We start from the raw sequence: 17,659 nt of genomic DNA, 5'->3' as shown, positions 1-17,659 counted from the left end.
TTTTGGCCTCCCCTGGCACCGGGAGGACTCAAAGCCGGACCTGAACCTCTGCTTTGTGCTTTTCCTCATCCTCAATTACACCAAAGCTTCCCCAGGGAAAGATTTTTCTTTCTAACTGGAGGAGTTGCACTGAGACAGGTAAACTGAGGCAGGACAGTCAAAAGTCCCTCTCTCTCCTGCTGGGACAAAAAAAACCCTGCAGCAAAATAATAATTTGGAGAAGTTTTCTTGAGAGGGAACAACACTCTCTGCTCCGAAACTCAAAAGTGAGCTTGCCATCCCCTTTCCCAGCCCAGTTTCGATGATTTGATGTTTTCCAGGCGCCTGGCAGCAGCGGAGAAGGACAAAGAGGGAAGGCGCAGTGTCTGCAAGTGCTGGTACCCATCCTGGGATGGGATAATTTGCTTTCTGGAGGCATCTCTCCATCCTGCTCCATCCCATCCCAAGCCCACGCGTCCACAGATCCCATAGACTTATTAAATCCTTAAATCCTCCAGCGATTTCCTCAATGAAATAACCTTTCTGAGTCCATTTGGGTGTCTTAATCGGGAAAAAGAGGGTTTTGAGTGGCACCGTTTCCTTCGGTGGCATCTCTGTGCGAGGTTTGCCGCGATTTCTGCTGCAACAACTGGGGAAGGGCGATGGGATTCTCGGAGTGTCTTGCCACGGACCCGCTTGGCTTCTTTCTCCTGTATTTGCGCCTGAAGCTTTAATACTAAATAATAAAAAAGCAGCAGAGATCTGAGCTTGGATCCCAATGGGATTTTAACGGATTAGACCTCATTGTCACCCTCCTTCGCTGTGTTATTTTACATCCCATGTCACCTTTCAGGGCGAGCCGGGGCTGTCAACCTTTGTGCTGAGCAGTGCCGGGGAGGAAGTTCATGACAGCAAATGAATCTGTAGGCTGGAAATGAGGGATTAGCTCCGCTCGGAACATAAAGTAGGGCTGGAGATAGCTGGTGGAAGCGAGGAGAGTAAAACATGGGGCTTCCCTGGACATTTCCGTACGGCGTAGGACTTGGTCTGGCTAACGAGGGTTTATGGAAGCCGCGAAGGGACGGAGGCTGTGCCGAAGGGAGACCTCCCTGAAACACCCTGATTTGATGCAGGAAATGTTGATGAAGATCAGGGCTGCCCCATAACGGGCATTTCCCCAATGGTTTGTGCCTCACGTGGTCTTTTGGCAGTTTGGGCTTTCAAATACACCCAAACACTGTGTAACACCTTTTGCCCTGCCGAGATGCAGCGTTTCCACCCCTTTTCTCTATTCTGGAGAGTTTTTCCTCAAAACAGAGCAGGTTTCTCCCCATCCGCTAAGTTTTCCAAGCGGGATCAGTATTGGGGTGTATAGCTTTAAATAACTGCCGGGGTCACCCTGAACATTCCGATCCCAGCAACGGTCGCTGTTTATGTGCTGGAGATGGTGCAGACTGGGAGTCACTGGGCTGCAGTCGGAGGGTTTGGTCCTCTGATTGATCTGGAGGCTCAGTTATCCCCCAAAACCGGTGACCGACTTGAGGATGAAGCAGGAGGAGCGTCCCAAAATGACACTTCTGGAAGAGTTACAGGTGGGAGGGCTGTGCCGAGGGTCTGCGCATCCCCCAAAAAGGGGGGGAGACTTCCCAAAATCCCAGTGGCATGTCGCCAGAGCAGGGAAGGATGCGGGGGGACGATGCTTTGTGCCCTGCCGGGGGCAGGTTTAGCATCGTGGGTGGGAGCACGGAGCCAAAATGGTTTCTGAGAGAGAAGCAGACTTTCCCCATGTTGCTCGGGGGGGATTTGGGGAGCTGTGATGCCCAAATCGCTCCGTTTATTCCCACTCTGACACCCCTGTAACACACTCAAGCTCGCTATTGTATTTAAATTGCGATTTTATTTCAATTGTGATTGTATCTAAGTTGCGATTTAATTTAAACAGTGATTTAATTCAAATTGGGGTTTTATTTCGGTGGCGATTTTACTTAAATTGTGATTTAATTCAAATTGGTGTTTTACTTAAGTAATGATTTTACTAAAATTGCCATTTAAAGCGATTTGATTAAGCCCCTTTTGTCCCGTGCCTTTTCTGAGGATGGGGTTTGGGTTTTTGATTTTTTTTTCCGGTAAATCTGGAGGGGAGTAGACGCATTGCTAAGAAGGGACGGAGGGTGGTGGAGATCGGCGTGGGAGAGAGGACGGGAAAGCCACAGGCGCGTCATAATCCGGCTGCCGGGTGACGCGGGCGAGTGCCGGGAGGTGGCGGGGAGGTCGCAGCAAGTCAGCTTTGAAATTAGTACTCGGGGGCCAGAAAAAACTCATTCCCAGATGGGAACGTTTGTTCCTTTTGCTCATTAAATTAACTGGTGAGCGGGAGGTGTGAGCTTCCCGAGTGTCGCTGCTGCGCGGCAGCAGATGATGCCATTCAGTCGAAGCAGGGATTTGGGGGATAAAAAGCAGATTTCTGGTGTTTTGCTCTTCTCTAAAGAGAAGGGTTTCCTGGAGGCCCTTTCAAAGTTGCAGTTGCGACTCGAGTGTGAGACGTGGTTGGGTTTTTATTTCTTTGAGCGTGGTGATCCCGGTGATGCCCTTCCCCAGCCCAGGGGCAAGGGGAGAAGAGAACGCCTGTAATTCTCCTTCAGCTTTTAAGGCACAGATGCTCTTTGTGCAGCGCTGGCAGTGGTATTTCAGCCAAGGAGGGCATTAGCTGTTAGTCTTTGGCTTTTCTTTTGAGGAGAAAAACGCAGTTTTGTGTGGAAAGCAGGCTTGCAGCAAGAGAAGCCCGAGCCTGGTTGGGCTGAAGTCGAAGCTTCACCCTTGCAGATTCTTGAGGGCCTTTGGAGGTTGATGGTGGCCATGTCTTGTGGCCAAGTGCCATCTAGTGAGTCCTGCAGGTATCACTTTTGGAGAATGAAACTGGCTGTGCTCAAAAGTGTGGAGTTGGGTTCCCCCACCCCACTCCACCCCCAGTTTGGAAATCCCTTTTTTAATTTTAATTTTTCGAAAGGAACCACAAGAACGAAGCAGGAGGTTTGGTTTTGGTTTGAAACACTCAACTGTCTCCCCTTTTAGTAAATCCTTCCAGACTCACGGTATATACAATACAGGTGACATTACAGGTGGTTTTATTTGGGTATGGGAATAAAAACCTCCAAGTCCGTGTTTTTAGGGCTGTGCCTGGAGGAGGAGACACGCAGAGGTGTGATGCTCTTGGGCTCACGTGGCCGCAGGGATGGGTGATGACTGGGAGGACGTAAGGGAGCTCTCCTCACCTGGTCCCAACTTGTATCTTCTTCTCCTCACTAAACAGAGACACGACGAGGAGGCGGTGATTGACCAGGGAAGAACGAGCACCGCTGTCACTATTCACTATGAGAAGGAGGAGCTGGAAGGTGAGTCGGGAGAGGTGCCACCAGCCCCATGCGTTTTCCCGTCACGCAAAGTCCCTGCCACGTCCTGTGCTCAGCATACACATCACCTGCAGCGAAACGTGGCGTGCTTCTAAATAAACAAGCACAGTTATTTTCACATTGTTTTAATATTATGGCTTTTAGACAGAGGGGAAAAAGCCCCCATGGCATCTGCGGTGTGAGCGTTGGCCACAGAGCTTGGTAGTTCCCAGCTTGTTTTCTCAGAGGCTGCTCTTGGCTTGGAGAGGTCAGGAGAATAATTTGATGGCTGCAGACACAGGGCTGTGATTTTCTTTTTTTTTTGTTCCAGACTTCATTATCACAGGACTGATTGGATCTCCTCTTGTTGCCTTGTGCCATACAAAGATTTTAAAAATAATTACCTTCTGTCGCTGCTTAATGAGCAGGTCTGAGTGTTGTCCAGCCAAAGCTGGAATTTTAGACAAGGGTTGATATTTTCAGGGCACTTTTAGGTGACCCGGAGCCATCGCTTGTTGTTGCTCTGTTGTTGCAAAGTTAGAGTAAAACAGGCTTGGAAAAAAGGATGTCTCTGACATTCAGGGATGCAGTGAAACTAAAATGAAGAGAAGTTGGTGTTTCCTCCTGGGATGGATGCGCTGGTTTAATCGTGGCAGCGGCGTCAACCATCTCCGCAATATCGAGAGTGATGCGAACACTGCTTTTTTCGCAGGCCACCGCACCCTGTCCGTGGGCGTGCGGATGCCGCTGGTGAGGCAAAGCCACCGGCGCCACCGGCACCACCGACCCCACCGCCAGAAGCATCGGAAGAAGGAACGGGAGAAGGACTGTGCCCCAATGGAGCAGGGCTACCACTGTAAGTCCCGCCGCAGTGTTCACGAGCCTTCTCGGGGCTGCGTGGGTGCCGGGGTCCTCTGCAAGCCGGTCTGTGTGGCTGATTTGTGTGGTTTGCTGTTCTTCTGAGGGAAAGTGGCATTATTTGGGAGGCAGTTGAAGGCATAATGGATTGAGGCTGGTCTTCCGTAGAGGGATCCTGCCTTTAAAAATGGAAACGTGGGGAAGGAAAGTGGCCCGTCCTTATGCAGAGGTGCAATAGATGCTTCTCCTTCTCCGTGGCTCTGTGCAAGCCTGGCCAGACCTGGGGGAGAGGGGCTAGCCCAATATTTAGGGCTGAACTGGTGCCGATCGATGGCCACTTTGCGTGTGAGCGTGACGGGTCGAATGCAGGTGTGGTAACGGGATTTATCTTCTGCCCCCAGACACCCCATCCCAGCGGGTGCAGTTCATCCTCAGCACCGAGGAGGACGAGCAGCATGTTCCCCACCACTTGTTCACCGAGCTGGATGAGATCTTCCTGAAGGCGGGTGAAGATGCCGAGTGGAAGGAAACGGCAAGGTAAATCCCTGCCGCCGGCTGCAGTGGCGGCCGTGGGCTCTGCCTTCCGCTCTCTGGAACGCGAAGCTTTTGCAGCTGCAGGTGCCGATGCGCGGAGCCTTCTCCTCTTGCCGCCCCGTAGCTGCACCGAAGGGGTTGCAGAGCTGAGGCTGTTTTCTTGCAACGGGGCTGATCGTGCCCAATGTCCGCAGGTGGCTGAAGTTTGAGGAGGACGTGGAAGATGGTGGCGAGCGCTGGAGCAAGCCCTACGTGGCCACGCTGTCCTTGCACAGCCTCTTTGAGCTGCGGAGCTGCATCAGCAACGGGATGGTGCTGCTGGACGTTTGTGCCAACAGCATCGAAGAGATCGCAGGTACTGAGCACGCTGCGTCCCGCCGGGAACGGCTGAGCTCAATTTGCCGCGGTGCCCTTCACTCCCGTATCAAACCCTGCCCCAATGGCACATCCTTTTCCAGAAGTCGCGCGGTGTTTTTAAATCGTGGGTTGCTTTTTGGATGTAGACTGGGTGTACAACAGTCACATCAGCTTTTTCTCCCAGTATGGGAGCCTTTTGAAAGCAATTTGTGGGGTCAGAGAGGCGATTAGAGAATATTCTCTGGCCAGAAAGGAGTGTCAGGGCTTGGCAGGCTGCTCTCAGAAACACGGAGTCTGCGTAAGAGCTGAACCTCCTTAAATAAGCTACTTACTACAAGCTGTTTCCTCCCGTTCTTTGTTTTGTTTTTTTCCTATTGCCTTAACATCCAGGATTTAAGAGCTTTAAAGGCAGAGTTTATATGGCAGGTGACCAAGCAGCATATTTCTGTGGGGAAGATAATTGAAGTTAATTGAAAAAGCGGCTTTGGAGAAATTATCTTTGACTGGCAGGTCTCCATTCAGCCCTTGCAAGAGCTGGAGAAATCGGAGCCGTTATTAGCACGTTTCTCCCTGTGTTTGGCAAATTGCAGTGGATGGGCAAAGGAAACTCTGGGAAAGTCTGTGCTAGAGATTGCTTATAATTTGTTGAAATGTGTCGAGTCTAGAGAGTCTGTCTAGAAACGCCAGATTGGGCAAAAAAATGTCATTATCTAGGATTGGGAATAATTATCTGAGCGGAGTGATGAATAAGCACTTTGATGATGGCTTTTAGCAAAAGAGAATTCTTCCTTTCGCTGCAAAGGCTGAACTGCGTTAAAACGTCTTGCTAAGCAAGGCTGAGCCCGCGTTAGGGTATCCTGCGTGGCGCAGCCTTCGCCGGGGGCTTGAGGGGTCGGGGCTTGGGGACTTTCTGCTCTGACGGCTTCGTTTCCCGTTGCCATCTCCAGATATGATCCTGGGCCAGCAAGAGCAGTCTGCAGAGTTTGATGAGCGCATGCGGGCGAAAGTTCGAGAAGTGCTTTTGAAGAAGCATCACCATCAGAACGAGAAGAAAAGAAACAACCTTCTCCCCATCGTCTGCTCATTTGCTGACATGAGCAAGAAGCAGTTAGACGTGCATCCCCTCGGCAAGCCAGGTGAGGGTTCCTGCAGGGTTTGGTACCCGGTGAGGGTTTCTGCCAGGCTTTGGCACCAGGTGAAGGTTTCTGCAGGGCTTTGGCCCCATTAGACTTCTCCCGGCAAAGGAGAAGTGTCCCGATTGCTCCTTGCCTGTCTTTCTCAGTGTCTTTCTTTCTCCTCCCAACCCAAACACTCACTCCTCATCCATCTCCCACCACTGCAGAAGCTAAAAATGGGGTGAACCGTGACACCAATGCAGTGGATCTAAGCAAGGTGAGACACTCGTAGCTTTCTTACGCTTTTAGGCCAGATTTGCTCTTGCAAACTTGGCTGCAGAGTGTTCTGCAGAGTGCGGTGGGCTTTACTTTTGGGGTAATGGCCTGAAAATCCCTTGTCGTGCCCAGGCGGAGCTGCGCTTCATGAAGAAAATTCCCACCGGGGCTGAAGCGTGCAGCGTGCTCGTAGGAGAGCTGGATTTCCTTCGCCAGCCCATCGTGGCATTTGTCCGCCTGACCCCAGCTGTCCTCCTCTCGGGCATGATGGAAGTTCCCATCCCAACGAGGTCTGAATGAGAAGCGCAAAGTTTTTATTTAAAAAAAAAAACACCACAACAAAACACCAAATTCATGCATCAGTTGGGCGTCCCAGGGGAACACAGCCAGTGGGAGCAAGCACGTTTCTCCCACCCACATCTCCGTGCTTTCATTCCTCCCTTCCCCGCTGGAGCTTTTAAACCCATTGGCCAATTTTAATGAAAGTTGGCCCAAACCTCAAATTTGTGTTTGGTTGTGATGCGTTTCAAATTCATCACCGGAGTCGGTGAGCCTACACGTCCCCCCTGGAGCCACGCTCTGGGGTGGGAGCTCCCAGGGATTTCCTTGGGCGCCCTTTGAGTGAGGCCATGTTCTTCTCTCTCATTTTGGTTTTCTTGCCTAGGTTCCTGTTTGTTTTGCTTGGACCAGGAGGAAAAGCCCATCAGTACCATGAGATCGGCAGGTCCATGGCTACTATCATGACGGATGAGGTGCGACGAGATAAGAGATATCTCCGGGTCATTTTTTTGGGCTTTCTTCACCTCTCCCTGTCTCTGTAGTAGTGAGGAAGAGGGTTTGCTGTCCCTCTCAGCTGCCTGCAGGAGGCTAAAATCCCACCTGGGCTGCAGCCCGCGCCTCATCCTTCTCCCTAGGGTCCCCAGCACGCTGTCCCCAGTGGTGGCATTGCCAGGGCCAGTGAAACTTCTCTTGAAGCAGAAGGCTGTGGTGTGCCATGGGGGACGGGAGCCTGGTGGAGATGGTTACAAATACTGTGATGCACAGATTTTTGCTTTGGGGGGAATATTTCCTGCCACTTCCAACAGGCGATTTGGGGGAAATGACCTTGCATTTAGCCAAGAGCTTATTGCACTGGTTAGGACATCCGAGATGGGTCATGCTCTCACCAGGTTGTCTCCTACGGCAGGTTTTCCACGACGTTGCCTATAAAGCCAAGAACCGGGCTGACCTGGTGGCTGGCATCGATGAGTTTCTAGATCAGGTCATGGTTTTGCCGCCAGGAGAGTGGGATCCCTCCATCCGAATTGAGCCCCCGAAAAACGTCCCTTCGCAGGTGGGTGCTGCGGCAGAAGGAGGCACGAGGGGGACGGGCAGGAGGGCAGCACGGCTGGGGGTGCTGCTCAGGGGCCCAAATTCACAGGTCACGTACCCAGCCCAAAAAGCAAAACAAGCCAGTGGCTGCAAAGACATATCTTTATCTTATTTCCATTTTAACAGGAAAAAAGGAAGTTGCCAGAAGCTCTCGATGACAGCGCTTCTCACAGCAAGCCGGAGAAGCACAGCGGTCCTGAACTGGAGCGGACAGGAAGGTGTGAACTGAAATAGTTTGGTGGGGTGTTTTTCTGTTTGCCCCTAAAGTCTGAGTGCGCACCTCCCTTCTAGCAGAGTTTTGGGGTTAACTGGGTCAGTGAAGGGGCTCCAGGTTACCAGCTTGGTCCCCTGGGCTGGGTGGGTGGGAGATTTGGGCAGCTGGGCTCAGCTGCAGCATGGTTGCACACAGGTTTTCTTGCTTTGGGATGGAAGCAGATGTGTAAGTACCTCCAGGTAGAGCTCTGCTGCTTCTCAAAGTGAGGGACTGTTGCAATAAGAGGGGGTGGGCTCTCAGGTTTGGTCTCTTTTTCTTTTTGTTGGAGGGGTTTTTTGTATGCCTCAGTTTCTACTGGGGCTAAAATGGGAGAAGGAGACTTCTTTTTAGCAATGGAAGTTACTCTGTGCTTGCGATTGTCCTTCCTCAGCCAAGAAAACTTAACGCTGTCTTCCACGAAAATGTTGTTTGTTTTTTTTTTTCCTTCCTCCAGGCTCTTTGGAGGTTTGATCCGGGATGTGAAGCGAAAAGCCCCCTGGTTCTGGAGTGACTTTCGGGATGGTCTGAGCCTGCAGTGTCTGGCGTCCTTCCTGTTCCTCTACTGTGCCTGCATGTCCCCCATCATCACCTTCGGGGGACTGCTGGGGGAGGCGACCAACGGCCACATAGTGAGCACCTCTCTCTGTTGGGTGGCACGGGGGAGGACAAAACTCCTGCAGAAGTCCTTGCTGCAGTGAATTTGCACTTGTGTTTTTCCCTCTAATGACTTAATTACTCACTGCTGCCTCTCTTCCCCGGACAGAGTGCCATGGAGTCGCTGCTGGGCGCATCCATGACCGGCGTGGTGTATTCCCTCTTTGCTGGCCAACCTCTCACCATCCTCGGCAGCACCGGCCCCGTCCTCGTGTTCGAGAAGATCCTCTACAAATTCTGCAAGTAAGGCTGGCTGCTGCGGCCAGGTGCTGCGAGCGCCTTCGGAAGAAGGCAGGGATGGAGAAAAGATGTTTTTCTTAGTGGTAGTTGGTAGATTGAAGTTGTCTTCTGTGTCACAGACATCACGCGCTGCTGCTTTAGTATGTGACGGTGCAGGAGCCCTCGGTCTCTGAAGGATGGATGGGTGGTTCGGGGTTTTTAGGGTTAAAGTGAAAGAGCAGGAGGAGGAGAAACCACAAGGATGTGGATGCCCGAGATGGGCTGCACAGGGAAGATGAGACAAATGACTCTGGTTTGGGAATGAGGGAAGATTTGCTTTCCTCTCAGTACACACTCAGGCACTTTTTTGCATGATTTTTGCTGGAAGTGGAAATATATTTTACCCACATATCCAAAGAGTTTTCTGGTCAAATGTTTTGATGATTTTTGAGGAAGCAGGAGCTTTTCAGGCGAAATGGATATTTTCCATGACAGTCTTTTTGTTGTGGCAACTGTGATGGGAGATTAACCCCCTTATTGCAATTAAATTTATTATGAAGCCCCAACTTGCTGGCAGCAGGTAACTGGGTGCAAACCCAGCCAGTTTCGCTGTTAGGGCATCGGGGTGATGTGGGAGAACACCACCTTCCACAACAGGGACCTGACCTCAATTAGCCTCCGAGGCATTAACACAAGGTCATTGTTAAATAAGGATTAATTAGCCTCTCCTCCTGCGGGCCCACACCCTGTGCCGCAGTCCCAAGGCTGTCTGTCGAAACTGCATTTACCATCCGCAGCCTTGACACGCTCCTGAATTGCTGCCGACTTTCCCCGAAGGAAGGCACGGCTCGGAGCCTCTTGCTGCCCTCTCCACCCTGCGTTTTCTTTTGCTTTCCCAGGGACTACGCGCTCTCCTATCTCTCTCTCCGGGCATGCATCGGTCTGTGGACCGCCTTCTTCTGCGTAGTGCTGGTGGCCACTGATGCTAGCTCTTTGGTGTGCTACATCACCCGCTTCACCGAAGAAGCCTTCGCCTCCCTCATCTGCATCATCTTCATCTATGAGGCTCTGGAGAAGCTGAGTCACCTGCGAGAGACCTACCCTGTGCACACGCACAGCAAGCTGGACTTCCTCACCATCTCCTAGTGGGTTTCTTCCTCCTAAAACGCCGCTGCCCCTTGGCAGGAGCTCAGGGCTGCACCTCCATCGCCTTCCCCTCACCCCTGTCTTTGCTTCTCTCCTCCCAGCTGTAAGTGTGAGGCACCGACCCATCCCAGCAACGGAACCCTGCAGTTCTGGGAGAGCAACAAGATCAATGTGTCTGGCATCACCTGGGAGAACCTCACGGTGACTGTAAGTGCCCCGAGTCACTGCTTCCTCGTGCCGCGGCCGCGGGGTCCAGGGGCACTGGCCTGGTGCAAAGCTCAGAGCCCTTCAGGTGATGATGGGCTTCCAACTGTGCCAGTGCTGCTCTGAAAAGTCATTACTTCAGTGTGTTTAACCCCCTTGGGCCTGGGAAGGAGAGTCCACCTCATCCCCGACATGGTGGGCAATAACTGTTATCCTCAGAACAGCGGTTCTGTCTGGGAGCAAGGTTCAGTGGGTGCTTTGGTTATTGGAGAAGTTGGAGGACTTCAGTTCATGCTTGAAGGCTGTAATTAGCTTCCTTAATTGGTTCCTAGTAACTCCAGGCCTTGCTTTCTTACTCAGCGCTGTCTGAAGGTACGTGCATAAACTTGCATGTCTGAGCAGCCCCTTGGGCCGTTGTTGCTGGAAGCAGAGCTCAGGCACAGGGTGGGACGCTCTTATGGACATCTTCACCCCCCTTGGCCGTGTCCTGTGAGCCTGCCCCTGGGAAGGGACAATTTGTCTCTTCTCCTTTCCTGTCACTGTTGTCTTAGCCCTCCTTCCCCATTCCCTCTTTCACTCTCCCCAAGAGTTTCCAGTGTTTCCTTCCCCTCTGGTGTCTTCTTCAGCCACGGTTACCTGCCGTTCAAGCGGAGGATGTGCCATGGGTCTGTGGTACAGTGTCCCATCACATCTCCTCTCTCCGCTGTCTGTGTAGTTCCGTGTGTCACTTATTCAGCTGCTGTTGATCGTTAAATATAAATCTCCGCTAGCTGCATTAGTCCCGAGGTCACGGATCTTGGAGCAAGATCCTTCAAACCCCCTAGTTATCCGAGGTTTCCTTGCCGCATGTGCACTACCTTTGTGTCCTGATGCTGTTTCCCCAGGAATGTCGGTATTTGCATGGAGAGTTTCGTGGACCTGCCTGTGGACACGATGGCCCCTACACGCCCGATGTCCTCTTCTGGTGCTGCATCCTCTTCTTCTCCACCTTTGTCCTGTCGGGCTTATTGAAGAAGTTTAAAACCAGCCGCTACTTCCCGACCAGAGTAGGTAGAAGACGGTGGCCAGCAGCAGTCTCCACACTCATTTCCCAAAATGGCTTTCCCGGAGCACTAAGCAGTGTTTGCCACCGCTTGGTCAAACTGGGAAATGTTGACCTTGAAGGCCAAACTTGGATGTCCCTCACTCATTTCCAGGAGTGCAAAACGATCGTAGTGTTTCCCACCTGCCTCGCGACCTGCCCCGGAGCGGTTTTTTGCCCAGGCAGTGGGAAATCAGGTCTTCCAAAGTTGGTTGTTTGTTGTTTTTTTGCTTGTGTTTTTTTTTCACCTTCTGTGCCTTATATGCTCAAATGGAAAGTTGATTCAAATGAGGAACTGCCATAGAAAAAGTCACAAAGGACACTGTTTCTTCCTTTTGAGGAGCAAATGATGCCTCAGTGCTTTATTCCCATTGTAGCTGTGAGTGCAGCTGTAGTGGCAGACATCTGTTTCCTTATTTTTTAATATTTATTGGCTTTTTTTTAAGGTTTGAATCTCGCAGGTACAAACACAGCAACAGTATCTAACCGAGGGATTTGGCTGCATCTTCTCAGAGTGGTGGGAATTTGTTAACCAGCCTTAATGCTGTTGACGTCTTTAACTTTTCCATCTCCCGGTATGGCCCCGTTTGTGCTGTCCCTTTCAGCTCTGCTTTCTTGCCCCAGGTACGGTCCGCAGTAAGTGACTTTGGTGTCTTCCTCACCATCGTCGTCATGGTGCTCATTGACTTCCTGGTTGGGATCCCGTCGCCGAAGCTCCACGTCCCCCACATGTTCAAGGTAATGGGGTGTTTTGGTGTGGAGCCACTTTCAGCCCTTGGGGATGCCACAAGGTGATGCTGGGACAGGACAGGGCTGAGTCTGGGGATGCTGGTGGTGTTACTATCTCCTCTTCCACCTCCGAATGCATCGTTTCCTTCTGGAAAGAAGACGCCAGCCCCAAAACTTGATACCTACAGAAGTATCTATAGGTGCTTGCGACGAGGACGCTGGCACTGCTGAACCCCGTAGGAGAGGGTGACACGAAGGCAGGGCCAGGAGATGAGGCGGCACAGCGATGGGGAGGAAAATCAAAGCCAGCGAAGTGGCTGGGCTGGGAGTTGATCCTGATGTGTGTTTTGGCTTTGTTGCAGCCTACCAGAGACGACCGCGGGTGGTTGGTCAACCCCATAGGGCCCAACCCTTGGTGGACGGTGTTGGCCGCGCCCATCCCAGCTCTGCTCTGCACCATCTTGATATTCATGGACCAGCAGATCACGTCTGTCATTGTCAACAGGAAGGAGCACAAGCTGAAGGTAAGGGGCTGCAAGAGCTGACCCCATCCCCACCCCACTCTGGGCTGCAGGTGTGGGGAGAAGCTCCTATGCCAAGTGCTTTGTGAAGGCGTTGGTTTGGGACAATGTCAGGCTGTGTGGCAGGATGCTCTGCTGGATTAGTGATGTCACAGGGAGCAAACGAGGGCAGTTCAGATGAGCAATCTTTTGGAGGAGCAAATTAATTTTCAAGCACTATAGAAGCGTATTTTTGTTTCAAAACGCCAGCAGGAGCTGGGGGAACGAACTGTTTTGACGCACTGCCAGGGATAACTCGGGGTCACATCTTGCTTGCAAGCAGTAGAAATTTCTTTATGAATGAAAATAGTCTTTTTGTTTGTTTGAGAAGTAGCTATTGCACAAACCTCCCAAATCCACTTGGTCTGAACCCCTGCCAGATTTTCACGAAAGGTGCTTGCGCAAAGACCATATCCATCCTTATTTTTGCCAATTCTTCTCTTAAATTTTCAAGAGGGTGACTTGCGCCCAAGTAGGGTTTGAGTCTGAGTCGCGACGTTGTCCTCGCTCTTGTGCTGTGGGATGCTCTGTTCCTTGTTTTGCTGCCCACAGAAAGGATGCGGGTACCACCTGGACCTTTTCATGGTGGCCGTGATGCTCGGGGTGTGCTCCGTGATGGGGCTGCCCTGGTTTGTGGCTGCGACTGTCCTGTCCATCACCCACGTCAATAGCCTCAAAGTGGAGTCTGGCTGCTCAGCTCCAGGAGAACAACCCAAGTTTCTGGGGATACGAGAGCAGAGAGTCACCGGCTTGATGATCTTTGTGCTCATGGGCTGCTCTGTCTTCTTCACTTCGGTGTTAAAGGTAAGAGGAAAATGCAAAACGCCCAACAAGCGTGAGCTTTTTGGAGGTTTGACAAAAACCATCCCCTCCCTCCAGGCCTGAGTAGGTGTGGAGCAGAGGAGGAGGCGATCCCAAACCTTGAGGCTTGGCCCACGGTGGGAACCAGCCTCAGTTACGCTTTCCAGCCCTTCACACCCCAGTTTGGTGTCCTCGAGGCAAGCGAGCAGGACAACTGCTTTAATTCCCAGGTGTCTCTCAGGCCCACCTGTGTTTATGGGTTACGACAAAGCGGATTCAGACCAGTACACTGCTCTCTTTCAAGCAGGCAGCACCTTATGGGATGCAATTGGCTCCCCCAAATGCCTCCCAACAGCCGTTCCCAGTAGCTAAACACACCAAAATCATCCCCGTGGGCTTCCTTGTGTGTTCCTCCCACAAAGTCACCGCAGCTCTAGGCTAAAAGGAGGCACTTCGCTTTTGCGTGTTGCCACAAAAATGTGTAGAAATGTTCTTCAGCCGTCACAGAACGTGGCGTACAGTTTCATGGGTGAAATGACCTATTTTCCTCCAACCTTTCAGGAAAACAGGAGTATTCTAATGAAACGTAACTAAATGCTCTGCCTAAAGCAGAGCATTCACTCACTCACTCACACAAACAAAACCTCTACGTGTTGAGAGCTGAAACATCTCTAACCCTGTGGAAACTGGAAAGCTTTAGGCAATTTTAGGCAGTGCCTCTAGAAGAGAGCAGTAATACTGGAAATGCATTTAAAAAAATAAATTATTGCATTCTTTTTTTTAATTTCCCAGTTTATACCCATGCCTGTGCTTTACGGTGTCTTTCTCTACATGGGCGTGTCGTCACTCAGAGGGATTCAGGTACGGACTCTTACAGCGTGCAGCTCCCTGCTGTGTCATCTCCAGAGACGCAGGAAAAAAGCAGTGGTGTGGGAGAAAACCTCCCCAAAAGCAGGCAGTGAAAGTATTTTGTATAAGGAAAAGATTGGTGGGGGCACAGGAGGTACGTAGGGTGGGAGGACCAGGCAAGTTCAGCGCGCTCTGCGTCACAGTTTGGGACAGGGCAGTGTTTGGTGTGGTGAAAATGGGGGAATTCAGTGCAAAGCGAAGGCGATTTCTACTGCCGGTGGGAATCCTCACTGGGGGATTGAGTGGGCTGAGAAATGCCAAATAACAAACAGAAGAATAGAATATATTAAAAATATATTTTTATAGAAGAACAGGGAGGGGGGGTGAGATGGTCTGAGGAGGACCTGGGGGTACGGACTGATGAGAAGCTCACCATGAGCCGGCAATGCACGATCGCAGCCCAGAATCTGGGCTGCATCAGCAGTGTGGCCGGCAGGGCGAGGGGGGATTGTGCCCTCTGCTGTGCTCTGCTCTGGGGAGACCCCCTGCAGTGCTGCCTCCAGCTCAGGGGCTGCAGCACAGGAGAGACATGGACCTGGTGGAGCGGGGCCAGAGGAGGCCCCGGAGCTGCTGCGAGGGCTGGAGCCCCTCTGATGGGAGGACAGGCTGGGAGAGTTGGGGGCGTTCAGCCTGGAGAAGAGAAGTCTCTGGGGAGTCCAGTGCCTAAAGGGGCTCCAGGAGAGTTGGGGAGCGACTCTGGATGAGGGAGGGGAGCAAGGGGACGAGGGGGGATGGTTTGACACTGACAGAGGGCAGATTGAGATGAGATATCAGGGAGAAATTTTTCCCTGTGAGGGTGGTGAGGCACCAGCGCAGGTTGCCCTGAGAATCTGTGGCTGCCCCATCCCTGGAGGTGTTCAAGGCCAGGTTGGACGGGGCTTGGAGCAACCTGGGCTGGTGGGAGGTGTCTCTGCCCAGGGCAGGGGGTGGGACTGGCTGGTCTTCGAGGTCCCTTCCAACCTAAACCCTTCTGTGATTCTATAATAGAAGAATGTGGAATAATTGCAATTTGGTGGGCAGCTCTCATGGACACACTGGTTTATAGATGGAGCAAAGGGAAAACGGGTGCTGCTCCCGGGAGGAACAAAGTGGGATCCAGGATTTCTCACTGCACGCGAGATCCTGAAAACTCATTCCACGTCCCAACAGGGCCGGAAACTTTCCGCAGCCCCAAGGGGTAACTTTTCCGCTTTTATTTTGCAGTTCTTCGATCGCTTGAAGCTCTTTTGGATGCCGGCAAAACACCAGCCGGATTTCATCTACCTGCGGCACGTTCCCTTGCGGAAGGTGCATTTCTTCACCTTGATCCAGCTCATCTGCCTCGTCCTGCTCTGGGCCATCAAGGTGTCCCGTGCTGCCATCATCTTTCCCATGATGGTAAGAGCCGGTGCCGCTCGGCAGTGGGACGTTTGCAGCATCGGAGTGAAATGTAGCATCATCTCACACCTCACCCCCTCTTCCTTCTTATTTTGTGAAGGTTTTGGCTCTCGTGTTTGTCCGGAAAGTGATGGACTTCTGCTTCTCAAAGCGGGAGCTCAGCTTTTTGGATGACCTTATGCCAGAAAGCAGGAAGAAGTTGGCCGATGCCAAAAATGAAGCCAAAGAAGAAGAGGTGATGCTTGCTGGGTGCTCGGGGCTGGATGTCTCCCTCGGGCTCTGAGATTGCCTCTTTCCGTCACAGCTTCTCTTGAAATGTTGGGGGAAGATCCGAACTCAATAGAAATAGATCCTGACAGCCTGGATCCCACATCATAACCTTGTTTTTAAATTAGCAGTGAGCTTAACACTTGAATAGCGGTATAATTTTTAAAGGTGCCATTTATAATAAACATTATAATTATGATGGAAAGATTTGCTCATAAGGGTGGTTTTAACCCCCCCCAAAATGTTTGGAGTGAAAGGTCTTTCCCCGGCTGTGCTAACAGAAGGTCAGAAGGAGAGGGCAGCACGTGGGCTTTGCTGGGTGTTTAGTTTATCTCCACTTCGATCATAGACAGACAACTTTGATTTGTCCCTTTTTATGTCAGGAGTCCCAGGAGATGATGGAAGCTGCTGCTGCAAACTCCGTTCGGCTGCAGCTGGGCAAGACCAGCAGCGCGGATATCCCAAAGCCAAGCAGCGACAGGTAAAGCCCCACCAAGCAGCAGGACCCCCGGCAAGATTAGCCTGAAGGGGGTTGGCAGAATTTTCTCCATGTTTCTTTGCTGAGCATCCCAGCGCCATGCACTCAGCTTGGCGGGAAGAGCAAATTTATGGGCAGGGCGGGTGGCAGAGCGCTGGCACAGCTGCCCAGAGAGGTGGGGGAGTCTCCCACTCGGGAGCCATTCCAAACCCGCCTGGAGGTGTCCTGTGCCACTGCTGTAGGTGCCCCTGCTCTGGCGGGGGTGGAACTGGGTGAGCTCCAGAGGGCCCTTCCAGCCCTGACCAGTCTGGGATTCTGTGCAGAGCCTTTGCACAGAGCTGTAGCTCTGCGGCTCTCCGGCTCGCCTTCCAAACCTCCTCCTCCCGCCCAACCCGCTGTGCTTATGCGCAGCTTTGGTTCTCCTCCCCCCCGTTCCTCTTGCTGGTGCTGATGCGCTGGGTGGCGTCAGTTCCCACAGTCACAGATTGCGCTCTCAAATATTTATTGCAGGACTGATCCTTCGGAGATTAATATCTCGGATGAGATATCAAAAACACCCGTGTGGAAGGCTCTCACTATGAGCATGGAAACAGTCTGAATCTGGGGAGGAAAGAGGTAAAGGATCGTGTGGGAACGTGGCCGTGCTCCTTTGCGAGCGGTGGCACGTGCCTACAGCTTTTTTTTTTTTGCCGGCAATGCCGAGCAAGCGGCGAGGGCTGCGGCACACGAACCAGCTCCTCTCTGCTGGCGCCGTCCCACGAGCGGGGCAACAGCCCCACTGATGACGCTCTCCCTCCTTTTCTCTCTCCTCCCTCCCCCCAACTCCAGTTTTCATGTGTAGGAATCTTGACTTTGAAGGAGAGGCGTGAGAACGTGACTCGGGGATGTGCCCACGCAGACATGGGCAGAAACCGCTTTTATTTTGTTTTCCAGTTGGAGGATTCCCCTTTAAGCCACGGCGATGGTTTCAGCTGTCCTTGGTGTGCTTCAGGCATTCCCTCTCTCCAGAGCAGCAAACTGAGGTGCACATGACAGTCAGTGGGAGTTTGGTGGTGTTCCGCCTCCGTGTGTTCGTGTGTGGGTTGTTGCCGCTTTGTAGCGG

The 17,659-nt window shown here is 52.0% G+C and overlaps 1 protein-coding gene across 1 annotated transcript in view; it reads left to right on the top strand.

The window, feature by feature from the left end:
• The window catches only part of LOC309685383 (electroneutral sodium bicarbonate exchanger 1-like), a gene marked incomplete at both ends in the record, with an annotated part of 61,822 nt that extends 44,667 nt beyond the window's left edge, over positions 1–17,155 (top strand). The window contains 23 exons of the mRNA XM_082501154.1: positions 3,290–3,371; positions 4,081–4,224; positions 4,628–4,763; positions 4,955–5,115; positions 6,065–6,253; positions 6,400–6,509; positions 6,641–6,798; positions 7,173–7,260; positions 7,695–7,841; positions 8,006–8,097; positions 8,587–8,761; positions 8,896–9,029; positions 9,905–10,150; positions 10,253–10,358; positions 11,240–11,401; positions 12,061–12,174; positions 12,528–12,689; positions 13,278–13,529; positions 14,319–14,387; positions 15,639–15,812; positions 15,913–16,047; positions 16,463–16,560; positions 17,068–17,155. Of these exons, the coding sequence (XP_082357280.1) occupies positions 3,290–3,371; positions 4,081–4,224; positions 4,628–4,763; positions 4,955–5,115; positions 6,065–6,253; positions 6,400–6,509; positions 6,641–6,798; positions 7,173–7,260; positions 7,695–7,841; positions 8,006–8,097; positions 8,587–8,761; positions 8,896–9,029; positions 9,905–10,150; positions 10,253–10,358; positions 11,240–11,401; positions 12,061–12,174; positions 12,528–12,689; positions 13,278–13,529; positions 14,319–14,387; positions 15,639–15,812; positions 15,913–16,047; positions 16,463–16,560; positions 17,068–17,155 (3,222 nt within the window). The remainder of the gene's footprint in view (positions 1–3,289; positions 3,372–4,080; positions 4,225–4,627; positions 4,764–4,954; positions 5,116–6,064; positions 6,254–6,399; positions 6,510–6,640; positions 6,799–7,172; positions 7,261–7,694; positions 7,842–8,005; positions 8,098–8,586; positions 8,762–8,895; positions 9,030–9,904; positions 10,151–10,252; positions 10,359–11,239; positions 11,402–12,060; positions 12,175–12,527; positions 12,690–13,277; positions 13,530–14,318; positions 14,388–15,638; positions 15,813–15,912; positions 16,048–16,462; positions 16,561–17,067) is intronic.
• Positions 17,156–17,659: the final 504 nt, after the last annotated feature.

Source organism: Vanellus vanellus (assembly GCF_965231255.1).
Source record: "Vanellus vanellus genome assembly, contig: HAP1_SCAFFOLD_29, whole genome shotgun sequence".
NCBI lineage: Eukaryota > Metazoa > Chordata > Aves > Charadriiformes > Charadriidae > Vanellus > Vanellus vanellus.
The sequence above is the reverse complement of the archived record's forward strand: the minus strand, read 5'-3'. Positions and strand labels throughout refer to the sequence as shown.